The sequence below is a fragment of the Leiobunum rupestre genome, chromosome 11, assembly GCF_980474605.1.
Source record: "Leiobunum rupestre chromosome 11, qqLeiRupe1.1.hap1, whole genome shotgun sequence".
In the NCBI taxonomy this organism is placed as follows: Eukaryota; Metazoa; Arthropoda; class Arachnida; order Opiliones; family Sclerosomatidae; genus Leiobunum; species Leiobunum rupestre.
Genome location: NC_143394.1, coordinates 28439564 through 28456791, shown reverse-complemented (window position 1 = coordinate 28456791; position 17228 = coordinate 28439564). Strand labels below are relative to the sequence as shown.

Here is a 17228-nt window from a genome sequence, read left to right as displayed (position 1 = left end):
ATTTGTCTTCGCGTTTTGCGAGTGAAATTTCGTGTTTTTCTTATTAAAAGCCGGCATTATATTTTAAATATTTAGAATAATCATTGCTAGATTTAAGTCTACGATATATAATTTAAAGAACATGCCGCGTAAACGATGCGCTTTAGGCTTTTTAATTCTCGTAGTTATTGTTTTATGCGCCGTTTTCGGTTTAACATTTGCTGAAACGAAGCCCAAAGGCCCCAAAGTCACGGATAAGGTAATTTAACTGTTGGCGTTCTTTACTAATTATGCAATTTACCTGACGAAAGCGTGGTTTTCAAGGTATTCTTCGATATTAAAATTGGTGATGAAGCGATTGGAAGGATAGAAATAGGCCTTTTTGGAAAAACTGTACCAAAAACTGTAAAAAACTTTGTTGAATTGGCAACAAAACATGAAACGGAGGTATGTTATTTAATTTAAAAACAAAACAAAAATTCCTCTGTATTGATAGAAAAATTAAAAACCATTTTAGGCCAAAGACGATGGTAAACTTGTAGGTTATAAAGGAAGTATTTTCCATAGAATTATCAAAGATTTCATGGTAGGTAATCTTAGAAAGTATATTAATTACAAGTGTCCAACATTGTTTAACTTGGTTATCATTGAATTAGATACAAGGAGGTGATTTTACGAATGGTGATGGAACTGGAGGTGTTAGTATTTATGGCAACAGATTTGAAGATGAAAACTTTAAGTTAAAACATTATGGGGCTGGGTGGGTTTCTATGGCCAATGCTGGCAAAAATACAAATGGCTCCCAGTTTTTTATTACCCTCAAAGCCACTGGCTGGTTAGATGGCAGACACGTTGTATTTGGAAAAGTTCTTAAGGGAATGGTAAGCTCTAGATTTGTTTATTTTACATTTGTTGGATATTAAAAAAATTTCCATATAAGGATCTGGTGCGAAAAATAGAAAGTGCTCAAACTGATGGCCGTGACCGTCCATCCAAAGATATTGTTATAGCTGACTGTGGTATTATAGCTGTTGATAAGCCTTTTGCCGTGGCTAAAACCGACGCTACTGAATAAAATTCTTCATCGGACTTACGCGTACATTCCGTTTTTTTTGCCAAAAAACCTTTATTTTGGGTAACTTTTTGCAATCCTAGTGTGTGTTTTTCTACCTAAATAAATAAAAGTTACTTTAACAATAGAGATGAAGTTTTTATTATAAATTAATGACATTTCCACAAGATGACGAGATCTCTGCCATTTCAAAAAAACTAGCAATTTTAACTTACTCTTTTAGCTATGAAATGGCCCAAAAATAATGAGAAATATATGAAAATGGCTTTGGGAAAAAGGAAAAACTATACACGGACTATTCTATTTCATTTAATAGTTTATTCTTCCATGTCCCTTAACCCCTGCCTTCGTTGCGAAGTAAATTGGGGGGTTTGCCTTCCAGACATGCCCGAATAATTTGAACCTTGAGGTCTGCCAAATTGTCTCCTAGCGTAACTGCTTTCCCCACCTGAAATTAATACAAAAACAATAAATAACTGAAGATTAAAAATGAAGGACGCTATTATTACCTTGAAAACTAGTGTCTCTAATTATTTTGGAATTGATCGTAGCAAACAATAACTCCTCAATTGATACTTCGGTTATGTGATTGTTTTCCCGCAAAGCACGACACACTTGTTCAAAAATATGAATCATTTCTTTATCTCCTTCCGCATCGACTTTCTTTTGAAGAATATCAAGCTAAAAAAGCCAACATCTTAAGTACTGAAACTCTAGAAACTTTAGAGACCCACAACTTGAGACATACTGTCGATTGGCATATTTCATGGGCGTTGCCTATTTTTGGTCGGTCCCTATTTACAATGGCCCTTAGAATTGGAAAAATGTCATCTATGCGGTCCAATTCCGCTAAGGTTAATAGCTAGATGAAATGATGAAATATAATGATTTAAAATTGATTTTTTCTAAATATATTTTTACTTTTAAATTTCGGACAGTTATGTAGTTGGACTGTGGTATAAGTGCCAGAATTTCCATGGCATTCTTAGCGTCGTTCTATAAAAATTATCTTTATAATTTTACTAAGTCTTCTGGCGATATTTCGTACTTGCCTGTTTCAGACATAAGGCTGCGGCTATTGTCAAACCCCGTCTTACAACAGTAGCGCCTACTTCCCTGGCTCCTCTGACTATTCCCATACATGTTTTGTATGATTCTGAAGTATTCTGCGTGTGTAAAATAAAAATGTCGTTATTAATGAACCATAAATTTCCCAAATTTCAATCTTACTAATTTGTAACAAGCTGCTAATGCCAAAACCACGCATTCGCGTGGATATTTAGTCCCATATAGTTGCCTTTCCTGCATGGACTCGAATATTTTAAGCATATCATCGTACATCTCTTTGTCGTACAACAAATCTAAAGCAATATGGTAGGACGTAACTTGGTCAAAAAAACCTAACAATTCCTATAATTGAAATTCAATTAGTTATTTGTGCATATTGGCATGTTATGCAGGCTTTTCGTACTTCATCTTGTAATGCTTGTATTACAAGATCAGGTTTTTCCATATAATGAAATAAACGCATTGCAACTGGTCCAAATACAAAAGTTCCAAAGCGGAGCTCTTTATTTTGAAGGTTGAATCTGAATATTTTAAGGAAATTATAATATTTGAATTTGTGTTAAAATTAAATCTATTCACTTTTTCATCATTTTTAAACATATTTCTAAATCTTCCGGTTGGTTTTCAGCAAGATAAACCATATTTTTTAAGTCTTCCGTGAAAACTAGATTCTGTTGACCATCAAGTTTTAAGTTTTCTTTCATACGATTACAGAATTTTTCTGCAAAATTTGTAAATTAATAATTTTAATTCAGTAACTGATAAAAGTAAACATACGTTTTAAACTTCCAAACTGATTTGAGACTCTTTCACGGTGCTCTGTAAACTTATCAATTCCCAAAAATTGTGCCGAGTATAAGTATCGTAGCGAAAAACCTTAAAAAAAAAAAGGTGCGACATAAACCAAACTTAAATAAATAAGAAATAATGTAATTCTAAAAGAAATAACGATCGGCTCTACAGAGAAGCCAACCTTTATTCATTCCCAACCGGTTCACGCTACCAGTAAATTATTTTATCTTTATACCACCTTTGTTATAGGCTATAAAATAGATCTTAAATGTAAAACTTACTATTCGTTATTAGCGAACTATTATAATAATTTGTTAATAATTTGCTAGAAATAATTTTCTTTCCGGTACCGCTCACATGGGTGAAGAAGAACGCCGCCATTTTTTCGTTTTGTACGGGTAAAAAAAACAGTGTTGTCAAATTTTTGTCATAACATAGCCTTTTTTAATTGTACTTTAAATTATAAAAAAACTACCTTTTCAATGTCAAACAGAACCAATTTGAAAATTGAAATCGCATTACAATAATTATAAATTTAATTGTTTTTGGCTGCCCGCGAAGTATTTTACACGTTTTTGCATTGGCCATCGAATTATGAAAAGGCAATCTTGAATCTAATCTGGCAACACGCTTCCATTTCATTTCCCTCGATTACGAGAGTGTAAAAATTTTGGTCATTTGGTACACGTTAAAATTAACTTTTTAATCGGAAGTCATCTAAGAAAATTAAAGTAATTATCTACAAATATTTTTAAATTTCTTGCTATCATATAGTGAAGACATTATTTTCCTATTTATTGTTAAATTTTGGTAGTAATAGTCGTATGATTTTCTTTTCCTTACCTTCTTAGGTATTAACAAAGGCTTAAGTTAGTTAAGTTAATATTGTTTGTATAAATATACCTTAAACATTTTAGAATGGCTCCTCGTTACGAGATGATTATCGGTCTCGACAAAGGGCATAAAGTGACCAAAAATGAAAATCAAAGGCAAAGGCCATCAAGGAGGAAGGGAGTGTTAACAAAACATAACAGATTCATCAGAGACATTGTCAGAGAAGTAACTGGATTTGCTCCATATGAAAAGAGAGCCATGGAATTGTTAAGGGTGTCTAAGGATAAGCGTGCTCTGAAATTCATCAAGAAAAGGGTAGGTGGTAATAAATTCTGCAGTAGTACAGTTTAGGAATGAACTTAAAATTTCATGTAGCTCGGAACTCATTTACGAGGAAAGAGGAAGCGTGATGAACTTTCCAATGTCCTGACAGCCCAAAGGAAAGCTGCCGCTCACAAAGAGCACAAATAACTTGTAAAAAGACTCCCATTTAATAAACACATAAAATTAATAAGTGGTATTATTTCTTATTTGTTTAATATAAGCTTAAGTTTCTTTATATTTTTGTACCACTTATTGGATCTTCTTTTAGTTAAGCATTAAAAAGTGGCCAATAAATTAGGATTAGGTTTCCTAAGATGCTTGAAAGTGGAAAAAATCCAGGCTGTTGGTGAACTTTTGTCTATGGGGATTTTCAACGGACCCCAAAATGCATTTACCAAAACTAATTTTTGGGATTTCAGACACCTTGTTCAGGTTTAGTAAGATTAAAGATTTGAATGAAAATTGTAGAATCTCAGGCTTTTACGAAATATTAAAAGCATCAAATTAATTAAGGGTTTTGTTCAGAAATGGGAGATGTCATAATTTTCTGTTTTTTTTATCATGATGGCCATCAGAAAAACCAACTTTAAAGATATGGTTTCTCTGATGCTGTGATAACCACAATGTATTTAAACACCAGTAACTGAGGTCGAAACTACTTACTGGCAGCTTAGCTATTCTATAAAAAAGTATTATTTTCAATTATTATGGAGAACTATTGCTATGCCCTCTTCCAATTGCAAGTGTTGAAAAATGGAAGTCTTCTTTTCAGGGCCTTTTTTGCTCAATGTATCTGTATAAAATTTTCATTCTTAATTATTTTGGAAGCGTTATTGCATTTTGAACCAGAATTTTGCCCAGAGTAAATTTTACTACTAAACCCTGTGTGATAAATTACTGTGCAATGTTATAAATTGACAAAAGTAATCCGAGTTTTCTTATAAAGAATTTAAATTTTTGATTGGGCTCCCTGGCAAGGCCCCTAGGCTTAAGCCCTATCAACTTAATAGATAATGCAGGGCCCCCAGGGGTCCTATAATTCCTATAAAATCCTATATTTTCAAAAATGCCCTATAACATCCTATATTTTTAGCAAAACCCCTAAAAAGTCCTATAAAATCCTTTAATTTTGATATAGGGAGCTAAGTCAGCTAACAGTTCTACGTCTCACGACGTCACCCATGCTTTTTCCTATTGAAAAAAATTATACCCAACATGGCGGCCAAAGCCAAAGCTACGGAGTGTTCCCTATTTTGCCCATTTCAGTTCCCGCCACTGTTAAATTGCTAGATTTAGCTATAGGATAAATTCCCATACCAAGTCACTCCAGTTTATACTTTTGTTATTGTTAACATGGTTAGATACTAGTATATTTTTGTGATGAAATGGTTAAACAGTTAGTTTTTCAAGTGAAAATTAGAGATTTATTTCACTAAATATAATTTTGTTTTTAAATGCGTATAGTTAGTAAATGAAATAGCATATTTAGTCCTATAAAATCCTATAATTTGAAAAAATAGTCCTATAAACTCCTATACTTTTAGAAATATAATCCTATTTTCCTATAACAAAATTGAAGATTTGAGTGGGGGCCCTGATAATGTAGAACTGCACAACCCCCACCCCCATCTTTGGTAATGAAAAATATTAAATTTTACATAGTAAATGATTTTGTGAGCAAGGAAAAAAACAGTAATAAAACCATCAAGACCACTTTTGAACAATTAATAAAAACTAAATTTTTAATATGTTTTGATGTAAGCGTACAATTCTTTCCATAAATTTTTTTGTAATGATGAGGCACATAACTCGATAGTCAATATTTGAAATTGATGTAGTTTAGGGTGAGAGAATGTCTTAATTTGAAGTAATTAAGAGTATTTATCTAGTAAAGAAATGTTTTTCTTGAGGGAATGTGAAAGCAAATGACAAAAATATGGGTGAATTTTTTATAAATGCTTAAAAAGTTTTCATAATAGAGTCTATTATCTTACAACATTTGGATGGAAAAAACTTGACTAGATCTTTTTTTTACATATCTGTTTTCGTAACCTAGACAGTTGGTTTTAAAAATTATACAAGGGTTTACATTGAGATGTTTGAGTTTTGAACATCGAGATCTTGAAACATCAATGCTACAACCTTTCTTATCAGATTTAATTTGAGAGTATTTGGAGATTTTTAGCTATGGAAAGAGGAAATTGGCAGTTTGATAACTTACAAATTTTTACTATTTTTGTTTAATATTGTTTAATAGACAATGTTTTTATATGGCACATAAATACCTGTACCAATGTCACTAAATGCAAATATTGCATAGTAAAATTTATCTAAAACTTAAATGGTAACAAAAGGAAAATTATAAAAGGGGAGACCAGAAGGGATTGATTAGTTTTTCATTTAAAACTCATTCGTTTCATTTTCATTAAGTAAAAAAATACTCTTCGTAACAATATATTACAAATGACGAGAAAAACAGCGTTAAGAATCGCGCCTATTGCTCCGAGAGATGTATTTAAAGACAAAAAAGTGTTGTGCATTAATGCCGTAATAGCAACATCGTAGCACCGTCTTAGAGAAAGGGAAAAATTTGTATAATCATAAGACGTGTCTTAAAGTGTAACGAGTATCTAAAATTTTCTTGGCTAGCTTTACCCAAAGTTAAAGAGTTAATTTTTTTCAAATTTCATTATATAAAAAGGACAATAAATTAAAACTGTACAGAGATTGTTTGTCTAGGTACAACACACTGGCTAGGTTTGTTTTTATAATCACAGATCTTGGACTTCGTATTTGAATAAATATATAGAGTGGTCGAGGAGGCGGGTTAGGAGGAATAATTATAGAAAATATAGGGGCCAACTGGGAGTGTATTTCGCGGTTTCAACCTCTATATAGGCTTGAACTCCTGACCCCCCTCCTGACCCTTGTGGGGAAAGATCCTTTTGTGTGGCTTGGAGGGTATACCGTTTTTCGTTTCCCCTTTAGTGTAATGCCGGTAGATCCCTTTTGGATTTTGGCCACAGAGTGATTTCTGCAAATCTTTACAATTTTAAGTTTTTGTAAATCGTTATTAGCTCGTTTTCTTCTTCTTCTTTCTATCTGAATCCAAATTTGGCGGTGGTTGCACCTTCAATTCGCGGTACATAATCTGAAAAGTAATTTCACATTTTATTATCATAACGATACAAAGTCTGCAAAGCAGTAATATAACTTCCACATAATAACCAAATTCCTGGTCCCCCATTTGCCCAAATTGATATTGTGACCGCGAATCCTTTTAATTTTCTACATAATGTACAATTCTGGTCTTAGGGGCTGCCGAGAAATCAAGGGCCCAAACGTGTATGGCGTTAGAGAGGTTTTTAGACCACATTTATTGATGCAACGTTTATATTAGGCAACCTCAGCAGCTGTTACTGAGAAATCGATGGTCCAAATTCATTGGCTAACGAGGGCTCAAACGAGTATTGCGATCGTGGGATAGTTTCATTTCCTATCAATCGTCGCATCATTTCCAATTCTTGTCTTAACGGTTGCTGATAAATCAAGTACCCAAATTTACGGGACGCCACTGTTTTGGGCAATATGCCTGAAGGGAACCTATGTCACAAAACCGCCACTTTATATAAAGGTCCCTAAAATATTAATTGGGCAATTTCGCGGCAACACTTATGTACAAAAACACCGGGGGCCTATACCACATGAAAATTGGTACCGCGATTTAACTTTCATACCAAAAAAATTTGGCGACGCCCCTGGTTTTGAGAAAACGGCCACCGAAAAAAATGGCACCAAAATATTAAGCGAAATTTCCATATGAAATGGTTAACTACTATTCGGTCTTAACAATAAACCCACTCGAAATATATTTCAATGTGCAACTAAAGATGGCGTGTCCTACATTACCGACTAAATCCCACTATTAAATGTTGTGAGCCCTTTTCAATTGTCTTTGAACGGATTGGCCGAGTCACGTATAAAGGTAACGGGATATGGAAGAGATGTTTGTCCTTGATGTATTTAATATTTGTCTATTGTTCATGACTGCAGTATTTCATAGAGTTTCTATCAATTTGGGGCAAAACTGTGTATCCTTCATTTAATCATCTACAAATGTTTACTGAACGTCAGTGGAGCACTCTGAAATTATTTTAAAAAGAGCCCGAAGCATAAGTATAGAGCGGGGCCCATTTGGCATAGGCGTCCAATGTTCTAGCTACGCCACTGGTGGAAGTCTCGGATAAAAAATGAATTTGTAAGTCCGTTGCTGGGCATTAATAAGTGATATGATATCGTACATGTTTAAAATTGATCAAGAGCACAATATATTACCTTTTCGTCACAATCTGGGACCCTTGTTAGGAAATCGAGTACTTCGTTATTCGGGACCGCTAATGGACTTCTTAACCTTTTAGTGAATTTGTTTATACCTATACATGGGAACAACAAAAATATTAGAAATTGAAAACCACTTTAAAAAGCTAAAAAATGTAATTGCAGAAGTTATTGGATAGCAATAGCATCAGGCAAAATTCCAATGTGTCGCCATATGTCTTGGCTGATCTCTTTACCCTCCCACCCGGGAATATTTCAGGTAAGAGAGGAAGAGTGGGGGCTGTCAACGATCGACGTTTGTGTTAAGAAAATGCGACTTCAAAACTAGAATCTGTCCAATAACTTCTGTTCATAATTTCTGACAATAGCGATACGCCTTACCCCATAGCATAATTATATAACGTAGAGGCACTAAGTAAAGGAAAAATGCTATGACTACTAGCGCTATGATTGCGAGCCATGATAAAAATGGCACAGTGAAATTGAAAGTACTAAGAGATAAATTATATAATTAGTAAGCGGGAAATTATAATTAAAAAATTCTCTTTTCAAGATACTTTTTAAATCTTTCGCCTAATGAGGCCAATTCGCCTAAAACATTCTGAACCATAGCGGTCACCTCCTGAACGGCTTGCAATTTTTCTTTGAGCGATTTCTTTTCTTCCTAAATTACAAAAACACACATCGCTCAATATCCACAATATCGCCTTTTAATTTCGTACGTCAGACATAACTAATATATTTGGTTAATATTCATTACTGAAAAAGGATGTTAATAGTTGCCATAACCATAATTAGTTTATATACTACCGCATACCATCACCTGGACATATTGTACAGATAAAAAACACCCCATGCTTAAATTCAAAAACCAAAATATTATGATATTATTAGTTTTAAAAAGGGTTAATTCATTACTTATACAACCTTAAAGTTAGTAAATTCTCACCGTAATACCTTTTTACGTGCAAAGCATTTTGTTATTCTTTTAAAAAGTTGAAATGCAGTTTAGGCTGAAGGGGTTTTGTGGTGTTTACAGTTGAGACTTACTTGCCAAGATGTTCTTTGAAAGAACGAGAGGTCGTCGCTATTTAGGATTGATTTATTACCGAAATGGTAAATAATGCAAAATAGGAGGGCAAACACATGCTAGAAATTGTGGGAAAATAAAATGTGAACAATCTGAGGTTTGAAATAGCCGACTACTTATGAAGTTTACCATGCTAAATCATGTGAGATAAATATCCTCGGAACACGCGACAAACTACTACTGGATACATGCCACTACTTCTACTTTAACTATTACTACTACTACTAAAAACCAGGTTTTGTATTCAAAGAGGAGGGTGAAAGTTATTGAACATAACCTACAATCCAATATTAATAATAACCTTTTTCCTATTTATCATTTTTTTAATAACAATCTGTAATAGAATAGGACGATTAATTTTTGGGGTACGATATTTATGATATTATTTATCATACGGGGATGGGAAGTGAGACGACTGTTTTGCTCGATTTAATTAAATGCCCTTAATTTTGAACAACGATATTTAATCAAACAAGTCGTCCCATACTGATATTAAATTTAATCTACTCTAAAACTTGAAATGAATTATAATCAGATTGATGATCATACCCCTTTCCCGTCTCGATCATCGTCGTCATCATCTTCGTCTTCGTTTTCAATCTTAATAATTATTTTTAATTAGAGTCATTAATGAATGAAAATTAAAACGTGAACCACCTCCTCCTCTTCCTTGTAACTCCCCCCTATGCCCGTAACGGCCAAAATAATGTAGTTCTTGAGAAACAGCAGTAGGAAAGCGATTGGCAACATGTATAGCTCAAACGTGTACGTGACCACGAGGAATACCTGGAGCGAAATACGCAAATTTAATATTCAAGAGCTTAAAATTAATTACGAAAGGGTTATTACGATAAAAGCTATAATGCTCCGTGCGGGTGACTCCCATAAAAAACAACTGTTTAGAAACCTGGCCATTTCGATAATGTCTAAAGCCATCATTTTTACCCTGTTTACGTTACGCATAAAAATCTGCAAAATAAAATTACATTTTATTAAAAAAAAGTTAACCTATATTGAACAATTATACACATACTGCTCTTTTAAATTTCTGTTCCTGCGTCATATACTTTAACTCCTTTGGATTAAACGTCCTAATACAAGCCCTAACCTAAAAATTCCCGTAATTTAATTTACGCAAATATACCATTTATAATGTATTTATTTATAATTAATGAGAATGACTATATTGAGACTATAATGCGGGTGCCATGGTCTAGTGTGCTTCTATCACGTCGAAAGAATACCGTTCTATTAGATTGACCCTTAAAGGGATGAGCATAATGTCAGACCGTGAGGTGGATTGCGAGAATATAGTCACTCTCCCCAAGTATACATTCATGTTAAGGTAATATTACCGGATTGTATACAACGTCAAGTTCTAGCATAATCTGACCCTTTGCTCGGCTTCTAAGTTTTTTATCCTTTAAAGCGTACCATCGTCTTTCGCCATTTTTCACCTAAAACATTTTCGAGGAACACGTGGTTTAAAAAGATTCAAATTTGGCGCGGTTTCGGTAAAAGATTGCTTACTTTAAGTAAAGGAATGGCGACTTTTCCCAGGAACTCGAATTTTTTGTTTTGGTCTTCGTCGTAAACGGTCAATTCTAGCACAGAATGTATATCCTTAACCTGACTAAATCGAGAAATAGTTAAAATATTTGCCTCTTTCGTCTCCTCCCGCGGTTTAGTTCTTATTTAGGTTTACAATGTAAATATTTTGTTCCACTCGGGACAAAGCGTCTTGTACTCGGTATGCGTTTGTAACCGGGCATTGACCAGTTCAACCACGCAGAAGGGGTCGCTTTTACCCCCAATGTCGGCAGCGGCCAACCCGTGCGCTTTGAAAACTGAAAAATCGTATTAATATGAAGTTTATAGTTCTAATCGATTCTTGGAAACTAGAACCAACGAGACGTTTACCTTTGACCACCAAGTGACCCACGTCTTTGACGTTGGACATACTTCTGAAAAGCCCCTAAGAGATAGCTTTGAAAACCCTTGTTCGGTGTTTGCATTATTTCCCCGCGGGGGGGGGGGTATGTTTCAACTTACGTATCTGCTGACTAGGGCCTCCCTCTGTCGGGGGCTGGGCTCGTAGGAGGAGAGGTCGGAGATAGTTTCGGTACCCATGGTTCCGCTGATGGTCAGCAGGAGGTAGACGGCACCGGCACCGTCTTCCAGGTCTTGCCAGATGGCGTGCGTCTTCTCCGCCGGAAGGTTGGAAAGGTCGATGGAGCACCGGCCCATAAAATCATCTTTGCCGTGAAAATCCTTGTCCCAAACGGTCATTTCGAGTACTCGCGGTTGGTCCGGGTACATGTGTAAGTCGAATTGTTCCAACCATTGAGGACTGAGGGTTTTTATGGCACTCTGGAAAGAAGAATTAACGCGTTAGTTCTCGAAAAGATAACTTGGTCCAAAGGCTTACTTTGCTTTTGTATTTCTCCGTTCCGAGGCGGAATTTGACGTAAGGGTCACTCAGACCATTTTCGTCCATCGGCAGTAGGTTCTTTCCTTCCACCAGCACAATGGTCACCACGCTGTCCCATATTTGCGTCTTCTGCTTTTTAATACTGGTCGAGTCTCCGGATTTAGAACTGGCCTTGCAGAAATACTGGAAATTATTTCTCGTGTCAGTCGCCCGCCCGTCACCGAAACAAGAACATTTAAGAGGATTTCGCTATTTCCTCTAAATCCCTGCCAATCCCTAATCCCCTATCTCTCTCTTTCCCTAATGAGTACGCGTAGGACAGATTGGACTTCCGTAAAGTAGATAATCCCTTTTCTAATTATCTTTGTAGACCGATGCCTTATAATTTTGCACGCTTCAAACAGTTTCTTGGTTCGAGTCCAAAATTAGGAATTTCTAATTAGGACACGTTTTGTCTTTTGTTATGTCTTTTGAACGTAATCCGCGCTAGAGCATAGTTTATTTATTCTATAATCTAGCGTAAATGATATCTTATGATTAAAGCTTTGTTCGATATAATTTATTGTGACATTTGAACCTAGGAGCAACAAACACAACACCCCACACAAGGAGAACGCAACCCGTCAAAAGTCGTGGATTTTCTTGTGTACGTTTTTCATTGGCTAGACGCTTTAGCGCCTGCTGCCGTCGGAAAGGGAAAATTCGGAAATTGTCTTCCCCCCGCCCGTAAAACGTTCAGCGTAAAGGCTCGTGACGCTCGTCCAATGAAATTCGTACACAACCCTCCGTTAGCGTGTCTAAGGCTAGCTGCGTTATCCTTGTGTTTGTTGCTCCTAGTTTGAACTAACTATAAAAAATCCCTCGGCTATAGTTTGGGGGGGTCCCCTCGGCTATAGTCGGGAATCATTATAATAATCAGCTAGGCTAATACCCAAGGCACCACCTTAGGCTTAAGTCATCAAGCGACTTTTAAAGTCATTAATTCAGGTGGCCGGCTAAAGCTACGCCAATAATTCTGTATTTTTTAATATAGAAAATAATCCCTTGCCTATACTTTGGAAAACATTATCCCAGCTTTAGCTTCGAAAATAATCCCTTAGCTATAGATTAAAAATCTCTAGCCTATAGCTAAGATTCTCATAGCTTGGAAAATACATTATACAAATGAACATAGAGTATCAAGTTAGACAAGCCAAAACAAATATAACCAGATACTGAAAAATAAGGGAGTACATACGGTACGTTTCGGCAATAATTCAATTCCAATACATTTAACTTTATAACAGCTTTCAATATACGCTACTATGGAAACACAAACTTTGCTTGGCAGGTTTTATATAAACTGTTTAAAGAGTAATGGGCCTAAACACTCGTACAAAAATATTATTTCAAGCGCAAATAAAATAAATAGGCAGCTAAGAGAACCGCGCACTTTTTGGGGTCGTTTTCGCTCCTTTCAAAAGAAAACTGAATGTTCCATTAACGGTCCATTGGACGTTACGAAAAAAAGGCAAAATATTCCGCATCCTAAGGGATGTAGAAACCACCCCTTTCTGTTGAGAGGGGAAAGCCTTTGCCAGAGTACATCAAGCTAGTTAGTCGTCTGTCACCTTTGGTAGGCGCTGCCCACTAAAGCGGTGCTCCGCCACTACGGACTGCTGCGGGGGATCTAATTGAGGTGATAGCGCTGGGAATAGCACTTGGGCGGCTGCAGTATATGTTTGGAGAGCTTAAGTACATTCCCAAGTCGTGCCAATTATGAGATTGGATCGAAGCGACACGAAATTTCTTTCGCGTCGACATATCCCCCCCCCCCTCCCGGAAGGGTATTTCGCACTTTGCTTTCTCTGTTGACATTCTTGGCCTTCGTCACCCGCCCCCTCCCGCCCATTGATGTTCGGATAAATGTGCCGGTTGCTATAGTGACGATTCAACACATTTTATTTTTATGCTCGAATGACAAGTAGGCCTATTACATTATTGTATGATTACCGCCTTTATAAATCTAGCAGCCATTGTTATCCGCTTAGCATTTTAAAGTATTCAAGTGTAGGAGTAAAGCACCATTTTCATGCTCGCTGGTAGCGGATAAAAATCGTCAAAATTCGTTTCCGCGACTCGCAGGCGTGAAAATAAAGCTAAAATATCGGTTTGAAACAGATCGACGCGGAAAGTGAAAAAGTGTATAGCTGAAGCGGATTTTGACGATTTTTACCCGCTACCAGCGAGCATGAAAATGGGGCTTTAGACAATAGGCGAGACAATAAAGTCCAGGGGGGATGAAAAGATGGTAGTCACATGACTTTGTGGAGAACTGCAGCGCCATCTATCCTACGAAATTCGAACTATTATTCATTTTATTTTGCTAATGGCGGTTTAAATTTTCTAAATTATCTAATTATTATTATTATTTAAAACATTTTGTAATAGAAAAGTGTAAGTTAATTAGCTGTCTGCAGTATCTGGAAGGAATAATTTTTTCTTAGCCCTCGCACGGCCAACTATAACCACGAGTTACCGAATCGAAGTTGGCTGTGAAATGGTAGTCACGTGATTTTGTTTTCCCATTTTAACAAGTTGGCTAAGACCAAATTTATTTTATAGTTTCGCCTATTGAGTTTCTATGTACAAATATCGATTTAATTTGACAATGAGTTTATACTAGTGCCGTTATGTAAACTTAAGATACTAGCCACTCCATACTATTGTTAACTGACCTTCGTGAACTGATAATTTAAATTTTAAAATAGGCGCACACGCTTCAATGATCAACAGTAACATCGTTAAGGGTAGGCTGAAGAACGCTTTCAGCTACCTGGATGTTTGGATTGATTAAATGAAGCTTCATTTATATTGGTTCCCTAAAATAAATATTTGTTGATATAGAAAAGTTCAATGAGAATCAAATATCAGTATCTAAAAATAATTTCGACGAAAGTATTGGTTTTAAAGAGAAAAATAGCAATTCTACGGATCGTCTAAAACAATTTAACTGTACCTAATCTTGACGGACATTCATTTAACTTCTTATGAGCGTCTAAGTAGCTAGAGGTCGGGGATGGTTAACTTTTATTCAATAGATAAAGCTCTCAAAATTATTCGTAAAACGTTTCGATCAAGTAATTTATATTTCGGTATTATCCGATTAATTTTTTGATAAATTTGTAAAATTAATCGGAAAAACGACGTTTTTTTCGATAAAAAGCTCAAATTTTACGAATAATACATTTAATCATTTTCCGAAATATTAACCGGTAAATTTCTTTGTTTACATTTTTTCCCCGAAAAAAATCAATTTAAAGATGGATAATGATTAACCGTTACCGACCTCTATAAGTAGCTATCCTACGTGAAAACAAATAATCAGTTCCTACTCCTGATGACCATTCGTATTAATTTCATATATGGAATTAAATTAATGGTTATCAGGAGTAGTATTTATATAGCTACATCTAGATAATTAAGACTAATTATCCTACGTGAAAACAATTAAACAGTTCCTACTCCCGATTTACTTTCATACTGGCTTCTAAATAATAATAATCCTACGTGAAAATACTTAAATACATATCACATACTTCCACTAAACCAATTTACTAATCAAAAGTGTCTTCTACGTCCGAATGACTATGATCTAAATATCATTTTGTTATCACGCACGTGCGTCACGCGAAACGTGTCAATATCCAAAGTCAAACTATTTACGTGCAATGAGTGTCAGATTTCAAGGTAGGGTAAAATACACCGTGCAACATCGATACGTATATTGAAACACCAGATTTACGGCAATAAACGACGTGAAACGACACACCATCTGTTAGTACGAAAACGTGTGGTTGCCGGTGTATTTACCTGCTCGAGGATGTCTGGATTTACCTGACTCTTCACCTGTTGCATCCAATCATCAACCATATTCCTCCTGGACACACAAACCTCCCTCTCTAGACTCTCGCAACCTTCTCTCGAGCTCCTCTCCTATTGTCTTTAATATCACGCGCCTGAGACGTTCAGTCTTACACGAAAAAATATGTTATTTTGAGCGGGAATTTGTCTAATAAATAAAGCGTATCTAGTAGACGTGGATTTTCTGTCCGTTTACGTTTTAAAAATATCGCGTCTACCATACGGATGAGGATTTTGTGACAAAGTCCGAGCTAAGCCAGCTTCTACATCCTTCTGGGGGATACAAGTGGGATCGGAGAGAGGGGGAAGAAAGGAGAGGGGGGCACGAATAGAAACACTCTATTTCGGCCCCCCCTTTAAAAGGCTACCCTGGAAATTCGGCTTCTCCGGGAGACTCCGGGATGACGTATAGCGACGTCACTCGCACGTGATAACAAAGATAAGGGATGGAAGCGAGGGGGAAGAGAGCAACGGTTTGAGATCTGAGCCACCCACTTTATTGAGGTCGCAGATCTACTTCCCGGATTGTGGGTGGATGTTAGTGCCGAGGGGGCGGAGGGGGCGGATTCGATATTGTACGTCTGTCGTTGTGCTTTCGCTCTATGGCGATACACTCAATATTATTTTAGCTATAAAAACGATCGATAGGGAGACTCGCGAGTTTCAACAAAATATTCAGGAAACGGGCTAAAATTGCTTCCGGTGATTTTTTTTTCCAGTGACATTAGGAACGGCGTTGCCAGACGTACAATAATTATCGTACATTTCGATAATTTCTGGACAATATTTGGAAAATTTAGAACCTTATTTTAGTTAATTCTACCCGAAAATTTCCAAAGTTAGCGGGAAATCGATTAAAATCTTAACTAATCGCCACCGAAACGAGTCTAGACGGCGGAACGGCGCTAGCATCTCCGAGGTAACGTCTGCCCAGGCCCGGACTGGCCATAGCGGCTGGTCGGCGATCACCGAGGGCCCCGGGCTCAAGGGGGCCCCAAATTGTTTAAAATAAATTTTAATAACAATTAGATTTTTATTCCATACCCCAACACCACCCAATAAGGGGGCCCCTTTTCAGTCTCTAGCCGAGGGCACTCAAAGAAGCCAGGCCGGACCTGCGTCTGCCACTGCCACAGACAAATTATAAAGTCATAAGAACGTATTTTCTTAAATAGTCTTATCAAAATATAAGCAAAGGATGCAAAAACTATATTTAAATGAAAGTATCATTATTTATAAAGTAAAATTTACGATTAACGAACAAAAGAGGGCGTAGCCATAGTTTTCGGTCGCGAATTTTTTTTGCTTTAGAGAAATTCAAATTTACCGTGTTTGATAATTTTATTTCTGAAATCGATAACATTTTTGCCTTTCGTACTTTAATTGGATTTTTAGTA

At 36.1% G+C, this 17228-nt stretch overlaps 4 protein-coding genes across 13 annotated transcripts in view; 2 read left to right on the top strand and 2 right to left on the bottom strand.

Annotated features, from left to right (window-relative positions):
* LOC149922143 (peptidyl-prolyl cis-trans isomerase B) lies at window positions 1-1178 on the top strand. The gene is made up of 5 exons (XM_090162101.1): window positions 1-238; window positions 304-426; window positions 497-565; window positions 636-860; window positions 920-1178. The coding sequence occupies exons 1-5, from the start codon at window positions 122-124 to the stop codon at window positions 1052-1054; spliced, it is 669 nt and encodes a 222-aa protein (XP_090018227.1). The 5' UTR covers window positions 1-121; the 3' UTR covers window positions 1055-1178.
* Window positions 1179-1349: 171 nt separating this feature from the next.
* LOC149922142 (pentatricopeptide repeat-containing protein 2, mitochondrial-like) lies at window positions 1350-3392 on the bottom strand. Its single transcript, XM_090162100.1, has 10 exons — window positions 3193-3392; window positions 2897-2995; window positions 2699-2840; window positions 2523-2640; window positions 2282-2461; window positions 2104-2217; window positions 1973-2047; window positions 1800-1913; window positions 1561-1732; window positions 1350-1499 (listed from the first exon to the last, which is right to left on the bottom strand). The coding sequence occupies exons 1-10, from the start codon at window positions 3290-3292 to the stop codon at window positions 1369-1371; spliced, it is 1245 nt and encodes a 414-aa protein (XP_090018226.1). The 5' UTR covers window positions 3293-3392; the 3' UTR covers window positions 1350-1368.
* A 106-nt stretch (window positions 3393-3498) lies between these two features.
* RpL36 (ribosomal protein L36) lies at window positions 3499-4259 on the top strand. Of its 3 annotated transcripts, none has more exons than XM_090162102.1 (3): window positions 3499-3642; window positions 3829-4060; window positions 4121-4259. In XM_090162102.1, exons 2-3 carry the CDS (start codon window positions 3830-3832, stop codon window positions 4214-4216), a joined length of 327 nt encoding a protein of 108 aa, XP_090018228.1. In that variant the 5' UTR covers window positions 3499-3642; window position 3829; the 3' UTR covers window positions 4217-4259. The 3 variants fall into 3 exon arrangements, with proteins under 3 accessions (XP_090018228.1, XP_090018229.1, XP_090018230.1); XM_090162103.1 differs by having other exon boundaries at window positions 3572-3724; XM_090162104.1 differs by lacking the exon at window positions 3499-3642 and adding an exon at window positions 3704-3762.
* A 1605-nt stretch (window positions 4260-5864) lies between these two features.
* Mctp (multiple C2 domain and transmembrane region protein) overlaps window positions 5865-17228 on the bottom strand; it is a 148314-nt gene continuing 136950 nt past the window's right edge. For 4 of the 8 annotated variants that reach the window (XM_090164251.1, XM_090164248.1, XM_090164249.1 and 1 more), the window contains exons 8-22: window positions 11926-12111; window positions 11550-11867; window positions 11418-11472; window positions 11203-11344; window positions 11028-11130; window positions 10853-10954; window positions 10531-10605; window positions 10347-10466; window positions 10155-10283; window positions 10047-10097; window positions 9458-9556; window positions 8965-9071; window positions 8789-8898; window positions 8405-8502; window positions 5865-7220 (exon numbers count right to left, since the gene is read on the bottom strand). In XM_090164251.1, the coding sequence (XP_090020377.1) occupies window positions 7143-7220; window positions 8405-8502; window positions 8789-8898; window positions 8965-9071; window positions 9458-9556; window positions 10047-10097; window positions 10155-10283; window positions 10347-10466; window positions 10531-10605; window positions 10853-10954; window positions 11028-11130; window positions 11203-11344; window positions 11418-11472; window positions 11550-11867; window positions 11926-12111 (1773 nt within the window). In that variant the 3' untranslated portion in view covers window positions 5865-7142. Of the gene's footprint in view, window positions 7221-8404; window positions 8503-8788; window positions 8899-8964; window positions 9072-9457; window positions 9557-9798; window positions 9832-10046; window positions 10098-10154; window positions 10284-10346; window positions 10467-10530; window positions 10606-10852; window positions 10955-11027; window positions 11131-11202; window positions 11345-11417; window positions 11473-11549; window positions 11868-11925; window positions 12112-17228 lie in introns of all 8 variants that reach the window. The other 4 variants (XM_090164247.1, XM_090164246.1, XM_090164252.1 and 1 more) reach the window with 4 other exon arrangements.

Coding starts and splice junctions, on each gene's coding strand:
- LOC149922142 (XM_090162100.1), bottom strand. CDS start 3,292: ATGGCGGCGTTCTTCTTCACCCATGTGAGCGGTACCGGAAAGAAAATT. Junction 2,996..3,192: donor TAGTTCGCTAATAACGAATA/GTAAGTTTTACA, acceptor TTTTTTTTTAAG/GTTTTTCGCTACGATACTTA. Junction 2,641..2,698: donor TGTTTAAAAATGATGAAAAA/GTGAATAGATTT, acceptor TAAAATATTCAG/ATTCAACCTTCAAAATAAAG.
- RpL36 (XM_090162102.1), top strand. CDS start 3,830: ATGGCTCCTCGTTACGAGATGATTATCGGTCTCGACAAAGGGCATAAA. Junction 4,061..4,120: donor TGAAATTCATCAAGAAAAGG/GTAGGTGGTAAT, acceptor AATTTCATGTAG/CTCGGAACTCATTTACGAGG.
- LOC149922143 (XM_090162101.1), top strand. CDS start 122: ATGCCGCGTAAACGATGCGCTTTAGGCTTTTTAATTCTCGTAGTTATT. Junction 566..635: donor GAATTATCAAAGATTTCATG/GTAGGTAATCTT, acceptor TCATTGAATTAG/ATACAAGGAGGTGATTTTAC. Junction 861..919: donor GAAAAGTTCTTAAGGGAATG/GTAAGCTCTAGA, acceptor TTTCCATATAAG/GATCTGGTGCGAAAAATAGA.